Raw genomic sequence first — 18,228 nt, forward strand, 5'->3', positions numbered from 1 at the left:
TGCTCATACTGGATGTCATAGTAACCGAAGTATTGTTTCGCCTTGCTAAGCCAAGATGTTGGGTCACCATCTGTGAACTTAGGAAACTCCAACTTGACATGACGCGGTGCTGCTGCTGGCGCAAAGGGATTGGTATGTTCCCTCTGGACAGACGCCGACGGTTAGCTCCCTTCAGGTCTGCGATTGGTTCGTGGCGCACTGGAACCGCCTTCACGGATGCTCGAGACAGCCTCAGACAGCATCTGTTTAAACGATTGCTCCATGCTCCGGATCCCTGCGTTGATTTGAGAAATCTCATCTTGCACCATGCCAACGGCAGTTTCAAGATCTGAAATTCTCTCCTTATGGCTGCCCATGACTGTACAACACGGTAAGCCACGACAACTGATTTAGAAATACTGTGAATAAATGCTCTGATACCAAGTGTTGGTCCCAGATATTGTATCCAAAGAGTTATCTCAATACACGTTTGTTTTGGTGGTAGAAGTCTACCTTTTCTCATTGCATAACATGAACTTGAATAGGAAAGTACAAAGCTTGGAGTATCAACTCCGTGAAAACATGGAAAGTGGAAATAGTGGAGGAGATGGTTCCTAAACACAAGGATGACCAATTCTCCTCTTATTGTGCAATCGAAATTCATTAGAGAAATAAAGAAAATAAATAGCAACTGCTTTACTTAATCATACTTCCGGTTTGGCACTCTTTGCCGGTTTGATCTTCTTGGTTCAACTTCTTCTGGTTCATCTTCACTCTCAATCTCGTCATGCTCTACTACTCTTGCTTCTCTTGACTCTGTAGACGCATCATTAACCAAAAATAACTTTGGAATCAAAATTGAACCGAATCAAAATCGTAACAAAGCAAACCTTTAAAGGTTGAAATTAAAAAGAGGAGAAGGATCGTCTCGATGCTAAATCTCCGACATGAGTGAAATGGAAGCAACCGGCTATTCTGCTCCAGCACCGGAGAATACAATGTGTTAAATACCCAACATATCACGATATGTTCAATTCATATCCGACTTATATGGCCGTGCCAAAACATACATGAAGTTATATGATCGTGCCAAAATATACCTAACTTATAATTTTTTGGCAAAATCATACACCACTTGCCACATCAGCTGACATGTCATCTATTTTGTTCGCGTGAATGCAACATCAGCTAATTTTGCCGACAAAGATGCATGTGTATAATTTTTTTTAAAACTAAATAATTTTGTTATAAAAATAAACTTTTAGAAAATGTAAAATTTTATAATTTTTATTATTTAATAAAATTAACAAAAAATAATTAATTAATTAAATTTTAATCTTATATAAGAGATATATTCGTAAATATTTTGATCCTATCAAAAACCGTCCTTATAAGAGTATTGTAATAATTCAAATCCAATGCTAGTATTGCGGACGTGTTATTCTTGATTAATCATGATTGTGTTAATCTACAATTTTTAAATGTAAATAACATACCCATGATTAATAAAGCGTAACATGATTTATTTTTACGCTTGATTTTTTTTTGTCACTGTATTTTTACGCTTGATTAATAAAACGTAACATAATTTATTTTTATGCTTTTTTAATCATGGGTATGTTATTTATAGTTAAAAAATTAGATTAAATATAAATAACATACCCATGATTACTAAAGCGTAACATGATTCATTTTTACGCTTTATTAATCATGGATATATTATTTACATTTAAAAATTTAGATTAACACAACTATGATTAACCAAGAATAACACGTCTGCAACACTTGCATTGGATTTAAATCATTAAAATACATACATAACTCTTATAAGGACGATTTTTGATATGATCGAAATCTCTTCTAAAAGTTTATTAGTTTTTTTTAAAAATTATATACATGGCATATTTGTTAGCAAAGATTAGCTGACGTTGCATCCACGCGAGAAAAAATAAATGACATGGCAGCTGATGTGGCGACTGGTGTATGATTTTGCCAAAAAAATATAAGTTGGGTATGTTTTGGCACAGCAGTATAAGTTCAGGTATGTTTTGGCACGGCCATATAAATCGGGTATGAATTGAACATATCGCGATATGTTGGATATGAAATGGCCGTTTTCCCTGTTAAATACTCTTGATATATGTTCAGGTCCGACCTGTAAAAAAGGAACTTGGCGCATATACAAAAAACAAATTAATAGAATGTAATAAGAAAGTTTTGGATCCAGGGCTAAAAAACCTTAAGAAGTGGCTTACAACCACTAAACCACATCCGAGTTTCTTGATATGAATACACCTAAGACCATCTCGAACCTATTTTGCTATATCTACTCTATTGAAACAAAAATATGACATATTGATAAAACTTATGTCTACTATCTATTTCATTTATTCTAAGAGATTAGATCTGTGCAACCGTACAAATGTTATTTTTTATTTTATATGCATATATATTTATTTACATCATTAGTAGTATACATTTTTAATTTTAATCATACATTTAAATATCTATATAACTATTTCAAATACAATAATTTATAGTTTACATGTTCTAAATAATCATCTATTTAAAATCGTCACATGTATTTGTTGTTTCTTTTTATATATTTATCTTATTATATTTACATTTAGTTATTAAACATATTAATTTGTGTTTGAAAAACTATATTTGAAAATTATTTTGTATTTAGTTTATGTTAAATTTTTACCCACCCTTCAAAACTGGATTTCATTTAGCAATATTTTTACGTTTATTCATTTTACATAATATATTGTTGCATATACATAAGTTCAAGATATACTAATCTTAATATATGTGTTATATAGTCTCCTAATTTTAAGCCGTCCTGTCATCATATTATATTTTTAAATAATATTTTATATATATGAAAATTAAATTTATAATTTTATCAATTTATATAATTTTATCATATTTTATATAATAATTTTTTAATATGATTGATTATGATTATAAAATATATAAAAGTAGGATATAATTTTTTATTTTTTATTTTATAAATAATAACTGAATATATATATTAATACATAATAATAGTTATTTTCTAATTACAAAATTAGTGAAAATATTTACATAAAGTTTTTGAAAATTAAGATATTATTAAAATATTTAGATCAACATAATAATTTTCTTCTAATATGATTGATTGTGATTATATAATAGGATATAATATTTATTTTTCATTTTATAAACAATAACTGAATATATTAATGTATAATAATATTTCAAAAATAATTACGAAATTAGTGAAATATTTACATATAATTTTTGAAAATTAAGATCTTGTTAAGATCTTTTTAAACTGATTTTTTCGAAAATTTTAATATAAATTAAATTTTAATTTAAAAGATATCAAAAGATATTATGATTGAAGTAGTTCCAAAATTCTATATATTATTAGTCTTATTAAAAACATTTAATATAATTTTTTAAGGATTGTCCAACTTTAAAATCACACATGAAATGAAGTTGTGAATTCTATTTTAATATAATATAGATTCTATCAAATTAATATTAAACATAAATATGATTAAAAACCTTAATATAAAATTTAAATTAATTAATTAATAAATAAATAAAATATTTGTCTTTTGAAATGGCAGAGCAAAATCTAATTCTTTTCTAAAATAGATGATCTCTATCATTGGGTCGGAGTTTGCTCCAATGTATTCCCCTATAATCTATACTATTAAAAGAGAATCAGTTTTGAAAAGTCGATTTATTCAAGTTGTTTTGGACTCTTTCATTAGATAGTTATTATTTATTATTCTCCCTTAAATTTCTCTAACTATATGATAGTATAATTATAGTTACCGATTTATGGTTATTTGCTTCTCCTTACAACATTAATGAAAATCAAATAATTAATCAACCAACCAACAAACCTATACTGATTCATAATAAAATCTTGACACATCAAATATTAATATAAAATAGCATAGGCATCACAACATTATATGATACAACATATTATAGAACATCTGTTCTGCTTCATCTTATCTCTCAAATATTTAATTCTCGTATGAAAATCAAATATTTGTTATTTAATATAAAACTCAACAACTATAATCTTTATAAAATTCACACAAAATATAACGAAAGAGAGTAGATGTGGGCATTCTGAGTTTCCGGGTCTGTTCTTTTCTATATGGGTTATTTGGGTTCTAAACATTGGGATCCTATTACATAGTTAAAAAATTTTAGTTCGAATTTGGAGCGGTTCCTATAGGATCCGGATCGGTTTGGATTCAAAATTCAAATACAACAAAAATTTATGTAGTTTTTGGGTACGTAGCCGGTCGGGGTCGGTTAAAATATTTATGACTTGAAAAAGACCAGAGGTACCTACCTGAAAACACAAAAATTATCAAAACCCAAAAATATCTAAAACCCCAACAAATACCCAAAATATATTCAAATACTCGAAAAACCTAAAATTTTCCCGAAATCTAACCCGAGGAACTGGAAAACACCCAAACTTTTCTCCGAGTACACGAAATATATTCTTAAAAAAATTGGAATTTTACCTGAAATCTGAAATTACAACCGAAAACCCAAACCCAAAAATGAAAAAAAATATTTGTAACACCGAAAAGTCTGAAACAAGTGCAACATGTTCTTAGAAAGAAATGCCTGGTTATTGACCAGATTAAGAACATGTTTTTCCTATATGACACTTGATATCTAGCCTTTGTTTTGAGTATCCAGGATCAATAGATTCAGTCTCAAAGATGTGAAAGGAACAAGAGCAGGGAATATGCTTATCATCCTGAGATTTGGAGATGGAAATACTTAAAGAAAATGGCTTCAAACTCCAAGGAAGTTTTTGTCCAAAATTTTATTTTGATGTTGCTTACTACATATCTTTTTTTCTTAAACCTTTGTATTGTGTCTAATATGTTTCCTTTTGATATAGGAAATACAGATTTGAGGACAAATCTTTTCAAAGGAGGAAGGGATGATGTAACCCTGACTGAGCCAACTGATCATCCAACAAAGGACATACTAGGATGGAAGAATGATGCAATCATGACTGAACCAATGGCTGAACCAGGAGTTGAATTAAAGCAGAATTATCTGAACCAGTTCAATGATGATGCAACCGAACTTGAACCAGAGCTGGAACCAGCTAAGAAGACTGAAAATATAAATTGTTGCTTTGGTTTACACTGAACGAGATGGAAATCAACCCAAGGAACCAATCCAACTCTTCAATTATTCAGTGACTTGTGTAAGTATTATTAGTTTTTATTTTCGTTTTTATCAAGTATTAAGACCTTTCAACTTTTTTCTTTCTTTCAGTGCTACTTAAACTTTTTGAGAATTCTCTAAAGTTTTTTTTTTTTAATCAAAATTCTCTCTAAATCTGTGAATCATTTGTTCATCTTTGAACACTGATTGCTCGGAATTCATTCTCTTCAAGCAAAACTTGTTTTTGATCACAACATGGTTCATTCTCTTAGTCTTAAACACATCACACAAGATTTGATCATTTTATAGATCATCTCTGAAGATCATTGATCCATTCTTCATCATCTAAAATCAACTCATATATCTCTCTAACACATCAGATCTTCCTTTAAAAGAATCAAGGACAAAAAGATCTCCTCACAAGAGATTCATCAAGATCCATCTGAAAGTGTTTACAGACAAAACATAAATCATCAACCAATCTAAGAAGATCAAAGTAGATTCAGTTAAATAATAGCCAAGAAGTTGTCTGGTATGTATCAAGCGAAAACAGGGGTAATTTGATCGAAAGATGATGGTGTTAATCAATAGAACTAAAATTCGCGCATGAATCGACAAGGATTGAGGAGAAAGAACCAGAGAAGGATTGATTAGAAACGGATTGAGTTGTTAATACGGTTTTATATCAAGATATAACCACACTGATTTATGATTCTAACAACATAGACATATAAAGCAATAGTGACATACATGTTGAATAAATTATTACGTAATTCACTTATACGCTACAGCAACATTTACAGCTCGGGCCAATACATTTAAGAAAGAAAGATCAAATCTAATTTCCAACTAGCTTCTGTCACCGAAGGACCGTCTTTCTTGGGGCACAAGCTTGGACCTCTTTAATGTCAACCTAACACTTTTCGTAGCGCATCGACCAGCTCTTCTCTTCTTGAAGGCTCCACCTGCATCAGACATATTCACTTAGATTTTATAAAAGAATACTATACAACGAAGAAACTAAATTTTTCATTTCATACCTTGTTTAGAAGATTAGCAAGTCCTTGTGGCAGCGCCGAAAGAACCGACGAGTTTCCAATCTCCGCAAGTTGATTCAACAGTCTCAACTCGCTCAGATTCAACTCGTAGTTACTGACGTTGTCCTTCCAAGTAAAGAACACTTGGTCGTCTGTCCAAGCTTCTTCTTTCCCCTTTGCAATGTCAGATTTGGAGAACCAATCCTGAATTAAACCAATTGCAGATTTATATGATAAGTTGTCTCCCGAAGCTTCTCTTACGTTTTTCACAAGAGAGCTCTCAGCAATTCTCCGGTTGAGCTTTTTATAAAAGAAGGAACGCGAGCCGCTCCACTCCACAACACTTTTGATCACTCCCTTTGCAGCCATTCTCATGGAAGTATCGTGAAGTTCCGCAAACTTGGTGGCGATCTGGATGTAAACTGGTAAGAGCAGCTTCTCTCGGGCTTTAATCTGTTGCTGGAGGAGCTCGATATTTGCATAAGCCTCACTTTGCTTGGCATCTTGCAGTCTTGCTTTGAGATCGATTAGCTTCGGGTCTAACCTTCCCATGCACTCTAACATCTCCTTCGTTCTAAACTTGATCTCTATCGTTCCTTCCGGCTCAAGCACATTTCCACGAGCAGTTTCATCAGCATACATTTCGACATAATCTGAATTTATTTGGCTGTCAACAACAACCCACGCTCCACCTCGCAACTCTCCCATCTTAGGGATGTACACAAACACTGGCTGCCGATATGTTCTCAGATTTTCTACAATAGTCGAACCTGCCTGAAGTATTCCTTCGAAAAGATCTCTCTGCCCACCTGAAAACCCTCTCCAGTTGGCAAGGATAAACAGTGGAAGCTCTTCCTTGTTGAAATCCATGAGCGCTTGAGCTGTCTTGGCCGCGGAATCAGGGAACCAGACTTGCCCTGCTTGTGGAACCACTCTTTCATGAGAGTCGAGCTGTCCTGGATCTGCTGGGATGATCTGCATTACAGTCTGTGTCTCAACTGCAACAACTCCTACAGGTATTCCCCCTAGCTTAGCTCTACCAGTCACTACCGTTCTTGCCCAGCCTTCAAGAGTCTCAATAAAGCTATTTTTATCAAAGATACCGCCAAGCCATTTACCGGTATTGTCGTTTACCCCAGCTATAGCAGCTCGCGGGTCGCATGAGTTCTCTGGAACGTACTCCACTGTTCTGTCCGGTGGGTCTAACGGGGCAAGAACAGGAAGAGGACCACCAACGTAAGCAGGAATGTAGCTCAGCCAGTTGAGAATCGCTGATACACCATCGAGATCATCTGAGACTGTAAGATGAACAACACCATTTGTGCCCATGATTTTCGGGCCACCAAGTTGCATGTGAGAGCTATAAACCTCACGCCCAAGTAACTTGTTGAGCGTAGAAAAGCCAGTCAATATGATCGGCTGGTCAAGTCTCTGTATACACCGCATACCAAGGCGGGCAAGGTAAGCACCAATTCCTACCGTTCTTCCACTAACAAAGGTCAAAGTGAAAGTTTCGTTGTATGCCCTCGAGTAAGCGCCGGCTATTGCCCCACTTCCGGTTAGGTTCTCTACGCCAATACCATCTTCTTTACCAACGATTGTATCAATCACCCACCTTGTTTCCCCACTAGGGAGCTTTAGTTCGTGCGCAATGACAGATGATCCAATCCTTGCATGGTCTTCAGGGCTTAGGTATATATACTGAAACCCATTTTCGGGGGAAACTTCATCCGACCATCCAACTTTAAAGCAGGCTTTGATTTCTTCAGCTACTCCGAGTCTGGCACCAGAATTTGCTGCCAAGTAAATCAAGGGAAGCTTCTTGGCACATGCGAGTTCAGTCACGGCAAGGAAAAACGCGTCCTCTCTAGGACCAAACGAACCAGCTTTGAAGGTGACATCATTGGCGACTATGAGAAGTTTCCGTCCCAAAGGAAACTCAGGAGTCGACATCTCTAGGCTCCAGGCCACCATTCCAAACTCATTGAGACCCGGTGATCTTTCAACCGGCATAAGAGATGTACCTTCTGAATCGGAGAATACAAGCTCTTTAACATTGATAAGAGTACCCTTGCATGGTTTCTTAACTCCCGGGTGTTGTAATGCCCACAACTGCTCCAAGGCTGTCTCAAATGCCTGAAAAGGAAAGAAATAACAGAGAATGGTTGGAAGTAGCCAACAGAGTAAAACCAATGAGTGAAACTTCTAAATTCAGTAACTAACCAACGGGAAGTCATAGCAGTACGTAGTGTTACTCCTCCTTGCGGCTAGACGTTGCCTGTCGAGATATCCCAATGGCTTATATTGATCATTGACTTGGGTTCCATGCAAAGGTCCCTTCTTGGTTATTGAGTGGTAAATCAAACTGTTTCTCCCACTAGTTTCAACTTCGCGATATACCTGAAACATCGAATCTCAGCACCTCATGTCATCGAGATGTGCACTCTTACTCTCTCTATACAAACAAATATTTGTAAACTGAACTTACATGGACAGTGCATGTACGGCCTGTCACGTTTGCAACCACAACCCTCCAAGCGCCACTTGCCAGTCCAGAGGACACCAACCACAACCGCACTTCCCACTCGCACACACCCAACCTGTGCATTCGCACTCCAACAGATCTGTGTATCTCTCGTGCTGCTTCGTCTAAGATCATTTCGATTGTAGTTTCTTCATCCTCCGCATTCACTTCAACTCTCCTGTGAGAAACACGTTGGATGTTATTACCATATGCTCTGACACATTAAAACAAAAACTAGCCAAGACACAGCCATAGCAACCTAGGGTAAGGGACAAGATCGTCTATCTGCTGCTCACGCAGTATGCAAAGGAACATATGTGCGTGGTCTGGTTTCATGGAAGCACTATGGGCATTCAGTTCCAGTTCCTCCATGGCATCCATCAAAGATCTAAGAACGCATCTCGACGTAAATGGCATGGAGAACAATGTTTGGCTAAGTTGATTATCCTGCCCTTGCTGCAACATAAAGCCATCATTCATTGTAGCCTGTCGAACAAGAGATCTCAGGAACATCCTTTTGATTGGCATTGATTTGTCTGTAACAGTATACAAGTGCCATTGACGATCTCTGGAAGGGGTATACTGTATATTCGAGTATCCTTTCAGCTTATCCTGCACCAGACAAACAGTACACAGACATTTAAAGGAATGCGAGATGCTGTAAAACAAGAATGTTACATTTCATTGTTCATAGTTCATACCAACTCAAGGTATATGGACAGAGGAGGCTCAAGGTGACGCATCAAAGGCTCTTCTGCATAATACTGTTTCTCCATCGACCAATGGAAAGAATGTCTCATGGGTGTTCGTCCTTCATCTCGCTGAATTATACAGCTTATCACACCTACACCTGCAGAACAGAGACTCGAACTCACTTCTTCCTCTTTAAGAATTTTGGCCAGCTTGTCTACTCTTTCCTGCGCTTGGTCCTCGTCCCCACTGAGGTAAACACACAAGAAACATCAACAGATTAGGAAGACAACATAGAACCTAAGCTAATTTAAAATCGTCTGGCTGTGTCAATTACCTGTCCTGAAGAAGACTCATCTGATTGTTGATGCCCACAATAGCAATGTGCATCATATTGCCAGATAAAGGAGCTCCGGAAGATACATGGTCATTGTGGTTTGTTTCTGTCAACGCTGCACTTATTATACTCGGCAGAAACTGCAGCGATTTGATTATAACCATTGCCCCCCAATTTCTCTTACTACGCTTCTCAACCAATCCTTTCTCAGGTGTCTCTTGATCATCTAAGCCAATGTTTTTTCTTTCCATATGCTCCTCCAGGAACTCCCATGAAGCAATAAGACCAGACCGGTGCCATTGCATCCTGATGCTTTCTTTGACGACGTAGGGCTAATGACAAGACTCAAGTTAAAATGAAGTCAAGATTGTCTGTCTAATAAATTGCAGTTGAATGAATAGGGTGCAAGAAAATTAACTCTAACCTGATATAATCTGCGAATATAAGTCTCAACAACTCGTCTTTGAAGTGTGTGATCGCTGTGATCAAATAGTCCCACGAGAGCATCTTCAACAGCTAAGGATGCGCTCACAAGATCTTCCATCCTTTCATTAATGGCACTCTTCCTCTTGGGAGTATCCATATTTTCCCCATCCTCTGTAAACATTTCTAACTCTGACAGGCTTCTAGCAATGTTTGAACGAAGTTCACTTAATTTGGTATGTTCGAGTAATTGGCTCGCCTTGAGTGCCAACTACACACAAAATCCGATCATCAGTTGACAAATGTCAACATAGTTATTATAAAAAACAATAAATGAACCAATCGCACCTCAGAGTAATTAGTATGGTTAAGTGTCGCGAATCGGATAAGTTTATCTCTGTATGCAGCAGGATTAGGGTAAACAAGCTGCTCCATGAGCCGAAGAACGAGTTTGTTTTTGTTTTTTATGCCCTAAAAAGAAATAACAAACGAGCATACTGATTCAATGACAATGATGAAGAAAAGGGTAAAATGGTCTGAGAAAGGCCACATACCTGGTGTGAGAGCACAATATCAACAATCTTCAAAAGATCTTTCTTGTATTGCTGACGCATGCGCTCAATAACATCAGCCTGTTCAAATAAAAAAATGCTTATGAAGACTCCTCAGACATAGCTAGTTACCACAAAGCCGTTCTTTAACTATTGAACAACATATTACCAGCATGTTATCATTGAATAATTCTTCTACAGATAGGTATTCTTCAAAAAGAGAATGAACAATAACACGGGCATGACTTTCTCTACCACCTTCATAAGACTTTGCAAGGCTCATCAATGGTTCAATGAGCCTTTCAAGAGCACCCCTATCCTTCTCATCACAAGATGATAAATGAGCCTGTCGCAAAAAGTGAACAGCAAAGTTCAGAGAGTAAAACACAAGATACGTCTCGAATTGAAAAACGCAACAGGCAATCACCTCAAGAATGCCTTTTAAAAGTTTGGCAGGGAAATCTGCGGTGAGGGAGTTCCTGGATATACTCTCAAATTCCCTGTACTTTGATTCTAACTGATATCCAATTTTATAGGAAAAGGATTAGAGTCTTGGAACTCAAAACAAATAATGCAGAATGGGATACATATTCTGAATACTACATAAGTGTTTACCATCATTCTGAGATCTTTAGGTAGTCGTGTTGCCAGTACTGCAAAGCACTCTTGCCACTGAAGGAATGGGAGTTCAGGGCTATCAAGGCAATTAAGTAAGTCTTGAACAACCTGCCATTTTTGAGAAATTTAATTATCAAATGATCTTTTGTAAAAGCTGGACCAAATAGAAATATCAAATTGTCTTTACCTCATCTACTTTATGCTCATAGCCGGCAAGAACCATGCGAGCAGCATTTAAAGTTGCAGCACATCTCTGATGAACTTTACCAGAAATTGCCGTTGGAAGCCCTAATCTTGGGAAACCTCCATGGAAGGGTTCGGCCTTTCTTACAGCAGAAGGATCATCAAGATCGAGCTTGGCTATAAGTTCACCAGCCTGTAAATAAAATATTGGATCAATATCTCCATCTGTTAAAGCCAACTTTTGTGTAGCAATGGAGTGAATTTGACCTGCATGGCTTGTCCTTCAGACATTTTGAAATGTATAACTCCTGATGCAGGTGAAAGAAGTGGCATGCACATCTTCATGACCTCAACTTCCGCGTAGGGCATGTCAGCATCAATACTGCTATTATCTGAAACCAAATACCTCAGCAGCTTGCACGGTGTCTCAGCCATCAACTTTGAAGGATCGTGATCATTCTAAATAATCCAAAAATGGCAGATAAGTTAATGCTAAAATAATTTGAGAAATAAATGTTTTAAGTAACATGGGAAAACCAAAAAGAAAAATAAGTTGAAACCTGAAGTAAACAAGTTCTTCCATCAATAAGAAGACGGGTTCCTGCAGCTTCTTCCTCTGCATATATCACATGGCTCTTACCATCCAACTGCAATGACAGTGAGAATCAATGTGATGGAGGTTAAATTGAGGAAGTTACACATGAGTGCTGTTTTGTAGTATGAAACAAAGTCAGAAAACTTGCCTGCATCAACAGACCTCCATCACGTAGAGTGTGTATTTCTGCTACAACTTCTGAGTTGTTCATTCTTAGCCTGTAGCTTCCTGATCCACCGCGGACCACATCAATCTAAAAACATTTATGTCCACTTTAGTTAGTCTCGGTAGGAAGACAAGAAATGCAGCGAAGTATAAATGACACTAGACGCATACCGTATATTTACTTCCTTCAATGTTCAGAGACACTTGAGAATGTACAAGAGATATATGCTGCAAATTTAAGAGAGAAAAAGTAAGCAGAAAGATCATTAGGAGGAAGACAAATGCGGTAGCTGATATCAGAATACCTTTGGGGGAATTTGCCCCTTCTCAAGATAGCCAACATAATCCGAGACTACAGCAGCACTGGTCGCTGATGCTTTCTGTACAAATAGAACATCTAGTCACTAAATAGAAACTTCACACGAAAACCTGATCCCTGAAAAAGAGACACTTACATAGAGAGCCCCTCCGACAACAGAGAGGTACCATGGAGGCCTCTCTGCCCTGACCCGCATAGCAATTCTACTGTCCAACCAACCAGTGTGAATTTTGTTTTCCCGGTAATCAGAAGCCTGATCAACAATTTACATGATCTCGTCAGAGCTCGTAACTTTTGTAAACACAGAATGTACTTTTGTGGGTTGGAAGAAGGAAGCGTACATGTAAAAGGTCAATCGTGTAGTCAACGTTAGTCCTAATTTCTCCACGAATTTGAATTTCTTTAAGCCCAAGAACCATATTTGCTATTGCCAAGGCTCTGGATTCCCCAAATGCAAAAACATGTCCTGAACAGAAGGTTAAAGGAAGCTTCAACTTGTAAACTCAAGAAAAGAAACTGACCTAGTAGCGCACATTTTTCATATAACTTACCAAACTGGGAATCTGAGAACTCGTGGATGCCTCCACCAGACTGTAAAAAAAAGACGGTGATAAATTTAAGACATACCGTCACATAGCCAAACACAAAATATAGCAGATCATATATAGAGATGTGTACCTTGACAGAGAAGTAAGCCCACACATTTGGCTTGCTTTTAAAACTCAACTCCTGTTGCAAGTTCATACGAGTGTTACCCCCACATAATTCTCAGTAAAAGGACTTTGAACTTTGCATTCCAGAGCTATATATTACCTGTACTTTACCACTGGTGGGTTTGAACCCGTCATCAGGGTCCTCACTTGTCACGCGTACAGCCACACAATGACCTTTTGGCCTTATAGATTCAGCTTTATCAAAATCGAAAGGGGAGGCTAGCACGGATGTTTTCCTCCAGGAATCATAACCTCCACCATGTTCTATACCATAGAACCGTCTTATCTCTAACCAAAAGAAAAAAGTGAAACAGATAGTACATTAAACGTGTGCATGGACTAGAAGAAGAACCGCTGCGTCTCAAAAAATAAGGAAGCAGGGCATACCAGGGATTTGCCAGAGAGGAATTCCCTTCCCAACAGCAACTTGCGCAGCAGGAAGATTTATCTCGGCAATCCATTCAGTTACAGGATGCTCAACCTGACCTCAAACATTAAGTCAAACAGGTCTTCAAGCTCTCAAGATAGAATTTAAAAAAAAGATGAAACCTTTCAGTAGTGTGAAACCAACCTGTAACCGAGGGTTAAGCTCTAAGAAGTAGTACTCGCCCGTGTCCATGCTGTAGAGATACTCAACAGTAGCTGCTCCAACATAGTTAACACTCTTGGCCAACCTTCTAGCCGCCTGTTCAAGTTTCTTTATGGTTTCTTGCGGAGCCACGGTGATTGGACCTTCCTCTATGATCTGAGACACGAAACATAAAATAAGAAATCATGCAACAACTTCCCTCCGCCAGTAAGGGACTTAGACAGGTAAAACTGAGTACATAAGAATACATTACACACAGTATTTCTTTGTAAACAAGATAATAAAAAATCCAGAATCTATCATCGAAAACCTTTTGGTGTCTTCTCTGGACACTACAGTCCCGGCTGTGCAGAGCTGAAACGTTTCCATATTGGTCACAGAGCAGCTGGACCTCTAAATGCCGACTCTAGACAAATACAAATAACAGCCATATCATTACCAAAATCTCTTTAGCATAGTACTCATTTAAGAACTCCGCTATGCTTAGATCAAGAGATGTAGTTAAGTAGCAATACCTGTGAAGCAACCTTCATTATGAATATCGGTGAGCCAGGGACCTCACCCTGAACTTGCTTGAAAAGAGCCCGAACCTCGTCAGCGTTATGAACCTAAAAATGAAAGCAGAATAAGAACAGTTATATAGGAATTGGGTAAGTCTACAATGAAAAGAAGAGAGTGAGAGTCAAAAGGCTAATAATGAACACAAGCTAACCTTCCTGATGCCTTTGCCGCCACCACCCCATGATGCTTTGATCATTGCTGGGTAACCAACGACTTGACAACTAGCAATCGCTTCTTCGGTTGTATAGACACAAGCTTGCCTGTAGATCTCCTCCGGGATCGTTACCAAGCTGCTATCTGGAGGTATTTTGACCTGGAAACATAAAAAACTCGGGTCATTTTTCAACAATTCTCTTGTAAACAAGACAGGACTAAAAATTACTCACATGGGATCCACTCCATGGTAGAGTAGGTACATCAGCAGCTTGTGCAATCAAGGAGGAACCAATCTTGTCACCTAATGCTGCCATTGAAGCTGCTGGGGGACCAAGAAATATAACTCCTTTTGCCTTCAACGCATCAGGTAACTCAGGGTTCTCAGATGCATGACCCCAACCAGGCCAAACTGCATCCACGCGTGTTACTTCAGCCATCTGCACATAGTAGACAAAGATGAATTCAGAATAACTCCACAGATCCAAAACTTTCTTGCAGCTTCTTAATGAGGTATTCACCTCAACGATAAGCTGAACGTTGGCATAATTGTTATTGTTTGTTCCTCCGGGAACCTCCACAAACTGATCAGCGATTCTGATATGCTCGGCGTTGATCCTCATGTCTTCAGGGGTTGCCATCCCGACCAACAAGATAGCTCTCTCGGTGCCAAATGTTTCGTAAGCCCATGTTCTGACACTCCGTATAAACTTAACAGCTGCCATTCCATTGTTAGCAATCAAAATACTGTGGATTGGCCTTTTCCCTCCAAGTGCAATGCAAAAGTCATCCACTACCGAAACATGATTTCTAGCAGGAGTTTGGTACCCGTTAATAGAGCCAGCCATTCTTCAGATATCTATCTTTAAAACAGAGACATAGGTGAAACAGGAAACTGAATTAATAAAACACATTAGATACTATCACTATACCACTGCAGAAAATAAATAATGATCTTGATCTACATCAAAAATGCTCAGATGACAGCAATGCTTTGTGTATTTATTAAAGGGATGAAGATGCTTACAAATATATATATATATATATATATATATATATATATATATGACAGCAATGTTTTGCTGTATTTTAGTAGAAGAAGAAGTATTATACGAAAAGCAAAGATCTCTTGAAAGTTAGAAATCATCACAACAAGATACTACTCTTTTTGAGAAAAAAGAAAAAAACTTAATTATCTTTTCCAATAACGAGTTCCTTTGTAGAAAGGAAAAGAAAATCTGAGAGATCTTAAAAAAACCAACTAACCAATGATGAAAATACTCTACATCCCGAAATTGAAACAAACAAACAAAAACATGAAATTCCAGAAAAAAAAATTTGAAATCAGAAACTACAACTCATCTCAAATTGACGACACAGAAACAGCCAAAACAAAGAGTAAAGTTCAGATTGTGAGATCAGGAATTTCGCAGCTAGGGAATATAAAAGAAAACTCATTAAAAAGGGAGAAAGAGCGAACCTTGAAGAGAGGAAAAAAAAAGCTGAGAATCCTAATTTCGGATGAGAGAAGTCAAAGAATGATTCATGTCAAAGCAGAAGAGAGAGAGAGAGAAGAGGGGTGGGTTTAAAGAGGCGGGAGAGGGAAGAAGAGAGTTAGGTTGGAGTTAGAGGGAGATGGAAGGAGGTGGGGTCCGGAGACTTAATAGTGGCAGATGAAGAAGATGAAGGTGAAGAGAAAAGGGTGCACGTGGTCTCTGCCTCCGCCACACTCCATACCTTCTTCCCTCTTTTTTTTTTTTCCTTTTTTCTTTTTCTCTTTTTTTTTCTTTTGTTAGGAGGCGCCGTAGTTGTTCCTCAGCTACCTCTCTCCTTGATCAACCTTCCACTCTTGTTTTTTCCGCACTCTTTTTATTGGTTCTTTACATTCTGTTAAAAAAAAACAAAAACAAAATATGATTTTGTCAAGTGTTTTTATTACTTTTTAACTTCTTAACTATTTACCGTACCGTAATTACATGAAGTCAAATTCTTCTCTTCTTTTTTTTTGTTTGCTCAAAATATGCAGTCAATTCCCTTTGGTCGCATAATAAAGTTTATGATTTTTACCTTTTCTTGATATTTCAAAGGCATCAAAAGTACTTTTTTTAGCAAGGCATCAAAAGTACTATGGTTAACAATGTATTAAATTTATTTGTTGAATTTGTTGGATATTTGCATTTTCCATAAAACATTCAGAACTGTCCAGAATTGGTTGTTAAGGAGTACATAGACATGCTACAAAGAGAAACCATCAAGGTCAGATGGACACTAGAAAATGCTTCCCAAATATCTTTTGATGTTTAAGTCCAAAATCGTCGAGATACATGTTTTTAAACTAAAGTATTTGCGTTAGATGTTATGTGAACATGTTTTTCTTTAGAACAGTTATGTGAACATGTTTGTGTGCTTAAAGTATTTCATAGTGATTTTTTTTTCTCGAGAAAGTTATTGTACTGTAAGCTTGTTCGGAAAAATAGAAAAAAACATTTATTTGTGCCTAATGAAATAATACTACATGATTGATGTTAATGTATTTGTTAGAGCATCTCCAATGTAAAATTTCATATTTTATTCCAAAATGGAGTAAAAGTGAATATAAAGTAAAATGTTATAACCCTACTTCATTCTTCACTACATAATGGAGTAATGAACAAACAAAAAATAGATTATTCCATTTATGGAGTAAATTTTATTATAGAGTGGAATTTGGAGTTGGGTTGGAGCATTTCTTATTTCATTTTTATTTTTATTTTATTTTGGAAGAAAAAATGGAATTGGATTGGAGATGCCTTTTTAAAACAACGAAAGAAATAAGTAATAAATACTAGTAGTTAGGTAAGCTATGACGAAGACATTTAAATTCCTACCGTCCGTGATAAAAGAACATCTAATATTTTATAGGCTAATACGTCAAATGAGGACATGAGTCATGGCAAGAGGATCGCATTTGCATGAGATCTAAAAGTTTTGTTTATCTGGTCGGTTTATTTCCGTTTTAAGAAATTATTTGTATTAGTAGAGGATATTATGATATATAAAAAGTGTCAAAAAGAATGACTGTTTGTTAAAAAAAAACGACAGCTACATAAAGAAAATTTAGTTAAACCTATTTAAGCTGTATTAGTGGTTGTTGACGGAGGGTTTGGTGGTTTAGGCAACCAACCTTTCATGTCGCATAGTTATCATTTGCAATGTATTCAGTATTCTCTTGCACCTGTACATTTATTAGATAGATTATCATGTACTTTGGACCAACATCTATATATTCATCCATAATATCAGATAAGAAAATATTTGTTTCAATGTTTTTGTTTTCTCTTTTTTTTTTCTTGCGTTCTTTCATCTACTTTATTAAAATACAAACGTGACATATTGATATAGATGTGGTCCAATTATTTTAATATAATTATTAAACCATTTTTAATCATTTAAAAAGTATTATACAAAAAAGTGACTAAAACACAAATATAAAAATTAAATTTCTAAAAAAAATCTAAAAGAAAAATATACCCACCCTTAACTTAGGGCCTGACTGGTGTAACCGCAGCGGTTGCGGTTGCGGTTGCGGAAGTTTGCGGGCGCG

General features: G+C 36.5%; 1 protein-coding gene across 2 annotated transcripts; it reads right to left on the reverse strand.

Moving 5' to 3' along the window:
* Positions 1-5,848: 5,848 nt before the first annotated feature.
* Positions 5,849-16,389, reverse strand: LOC108821865 (acetyl-CoA carboxylase 1). Of its 2 annotated transcripts, none has more exons than XM_056992576.1 (32): positions 16,126-16,389; positions 15,167-15,504; positions 14,879-15,085; positions 14,644-14,805; positions 14,447-14,539; positions 14,242-14,337; positions 13,914-14,087; positions 13,730-13,823; positions 13,443-13,630; positions 13,308-13,358; positions 13,181-13,220; positions 12,971-13,095; positions 12,766-12,882; positions 12,616-12,690; positions 12,482-12,538; positions 12,294-12,398; positions 12,111-12,197; positions 11,818-12,009; positions 11,555-11,743; positions 11,365-11,475; positions 11,177-11,266; positions 10,919-11,095; positions 10,753-10,830; positions 10,547-10,669; positions 10,200-10,469; positions 9,776-10,107; positions 9,450-9,687; positions 9,008-9,360; positions 8,713-8,926; positions 8,448-8,624; positions 6,228-8,360; positions 5,849-6,152 (listed from the first exon to the last, which is right to left on the reverse strand). In XM_056992576.1, exons 2-32 carry the CDS (start codon positions 15,491-15,493, stop codon positions 6,096-6,098), a joined length of 6,732 nt encoding a protein of 2,243 aa, XP_056848556.1. In that variant the 5' UTR covers positions 15,494-15,504; positions 16,126-16,389; the 3' UTR covers positions 5,849-6,095. The 2 variants fall into 2 exon arrangements, with proteins under 2 accessions (XP_056848556.1, XP_018450355.2); XM_018594853.2 differs by having other exon boundaries at positions 15,167-15,508.
* Between the last annotated feature and the right edge of the window lie 1,839 nt (positions 16,390-18,228).

This window comes from Raphanus sativus, chromosome 8 (genome assembly GCF_000801105.2).
Source record: "Raphanus sativus cultivar WK10039 chromosome 8, ASM80110v3, whole genome shotgun sequence".
Lineage (NCBI taxonomy): Eukaryota > Viridiplantae > Streptophyta > Magnoliopsida > Brassicales > Brassicaceae > Raphanus > Raphanus sativus.

Bases quoted from the DNA above. Each gene is read 5' to 3' on its own strand.
- LOC108821865 (XM_056992576.1), bottom strand. From the start codon at position 15,493: ATGGCTGGCTCTATTAACGGGTACCAAACTCCTGCTAGAAATCATGTT. The intron at 14,806-14,878 runs GTGAGTAATTTT...TTATGTTTCCAG, and splicing joins TACCATGGAGTGGATCCCAT to GTCAAAATACCTCCAGATAG. The intron at 11,744-11,817 runs GTCAAATTCACT...TTTTATTTACAG, and splicing joins CTGAAGGACAAGCCATGCAG to GCTGGTGAACTTATAGCCAA.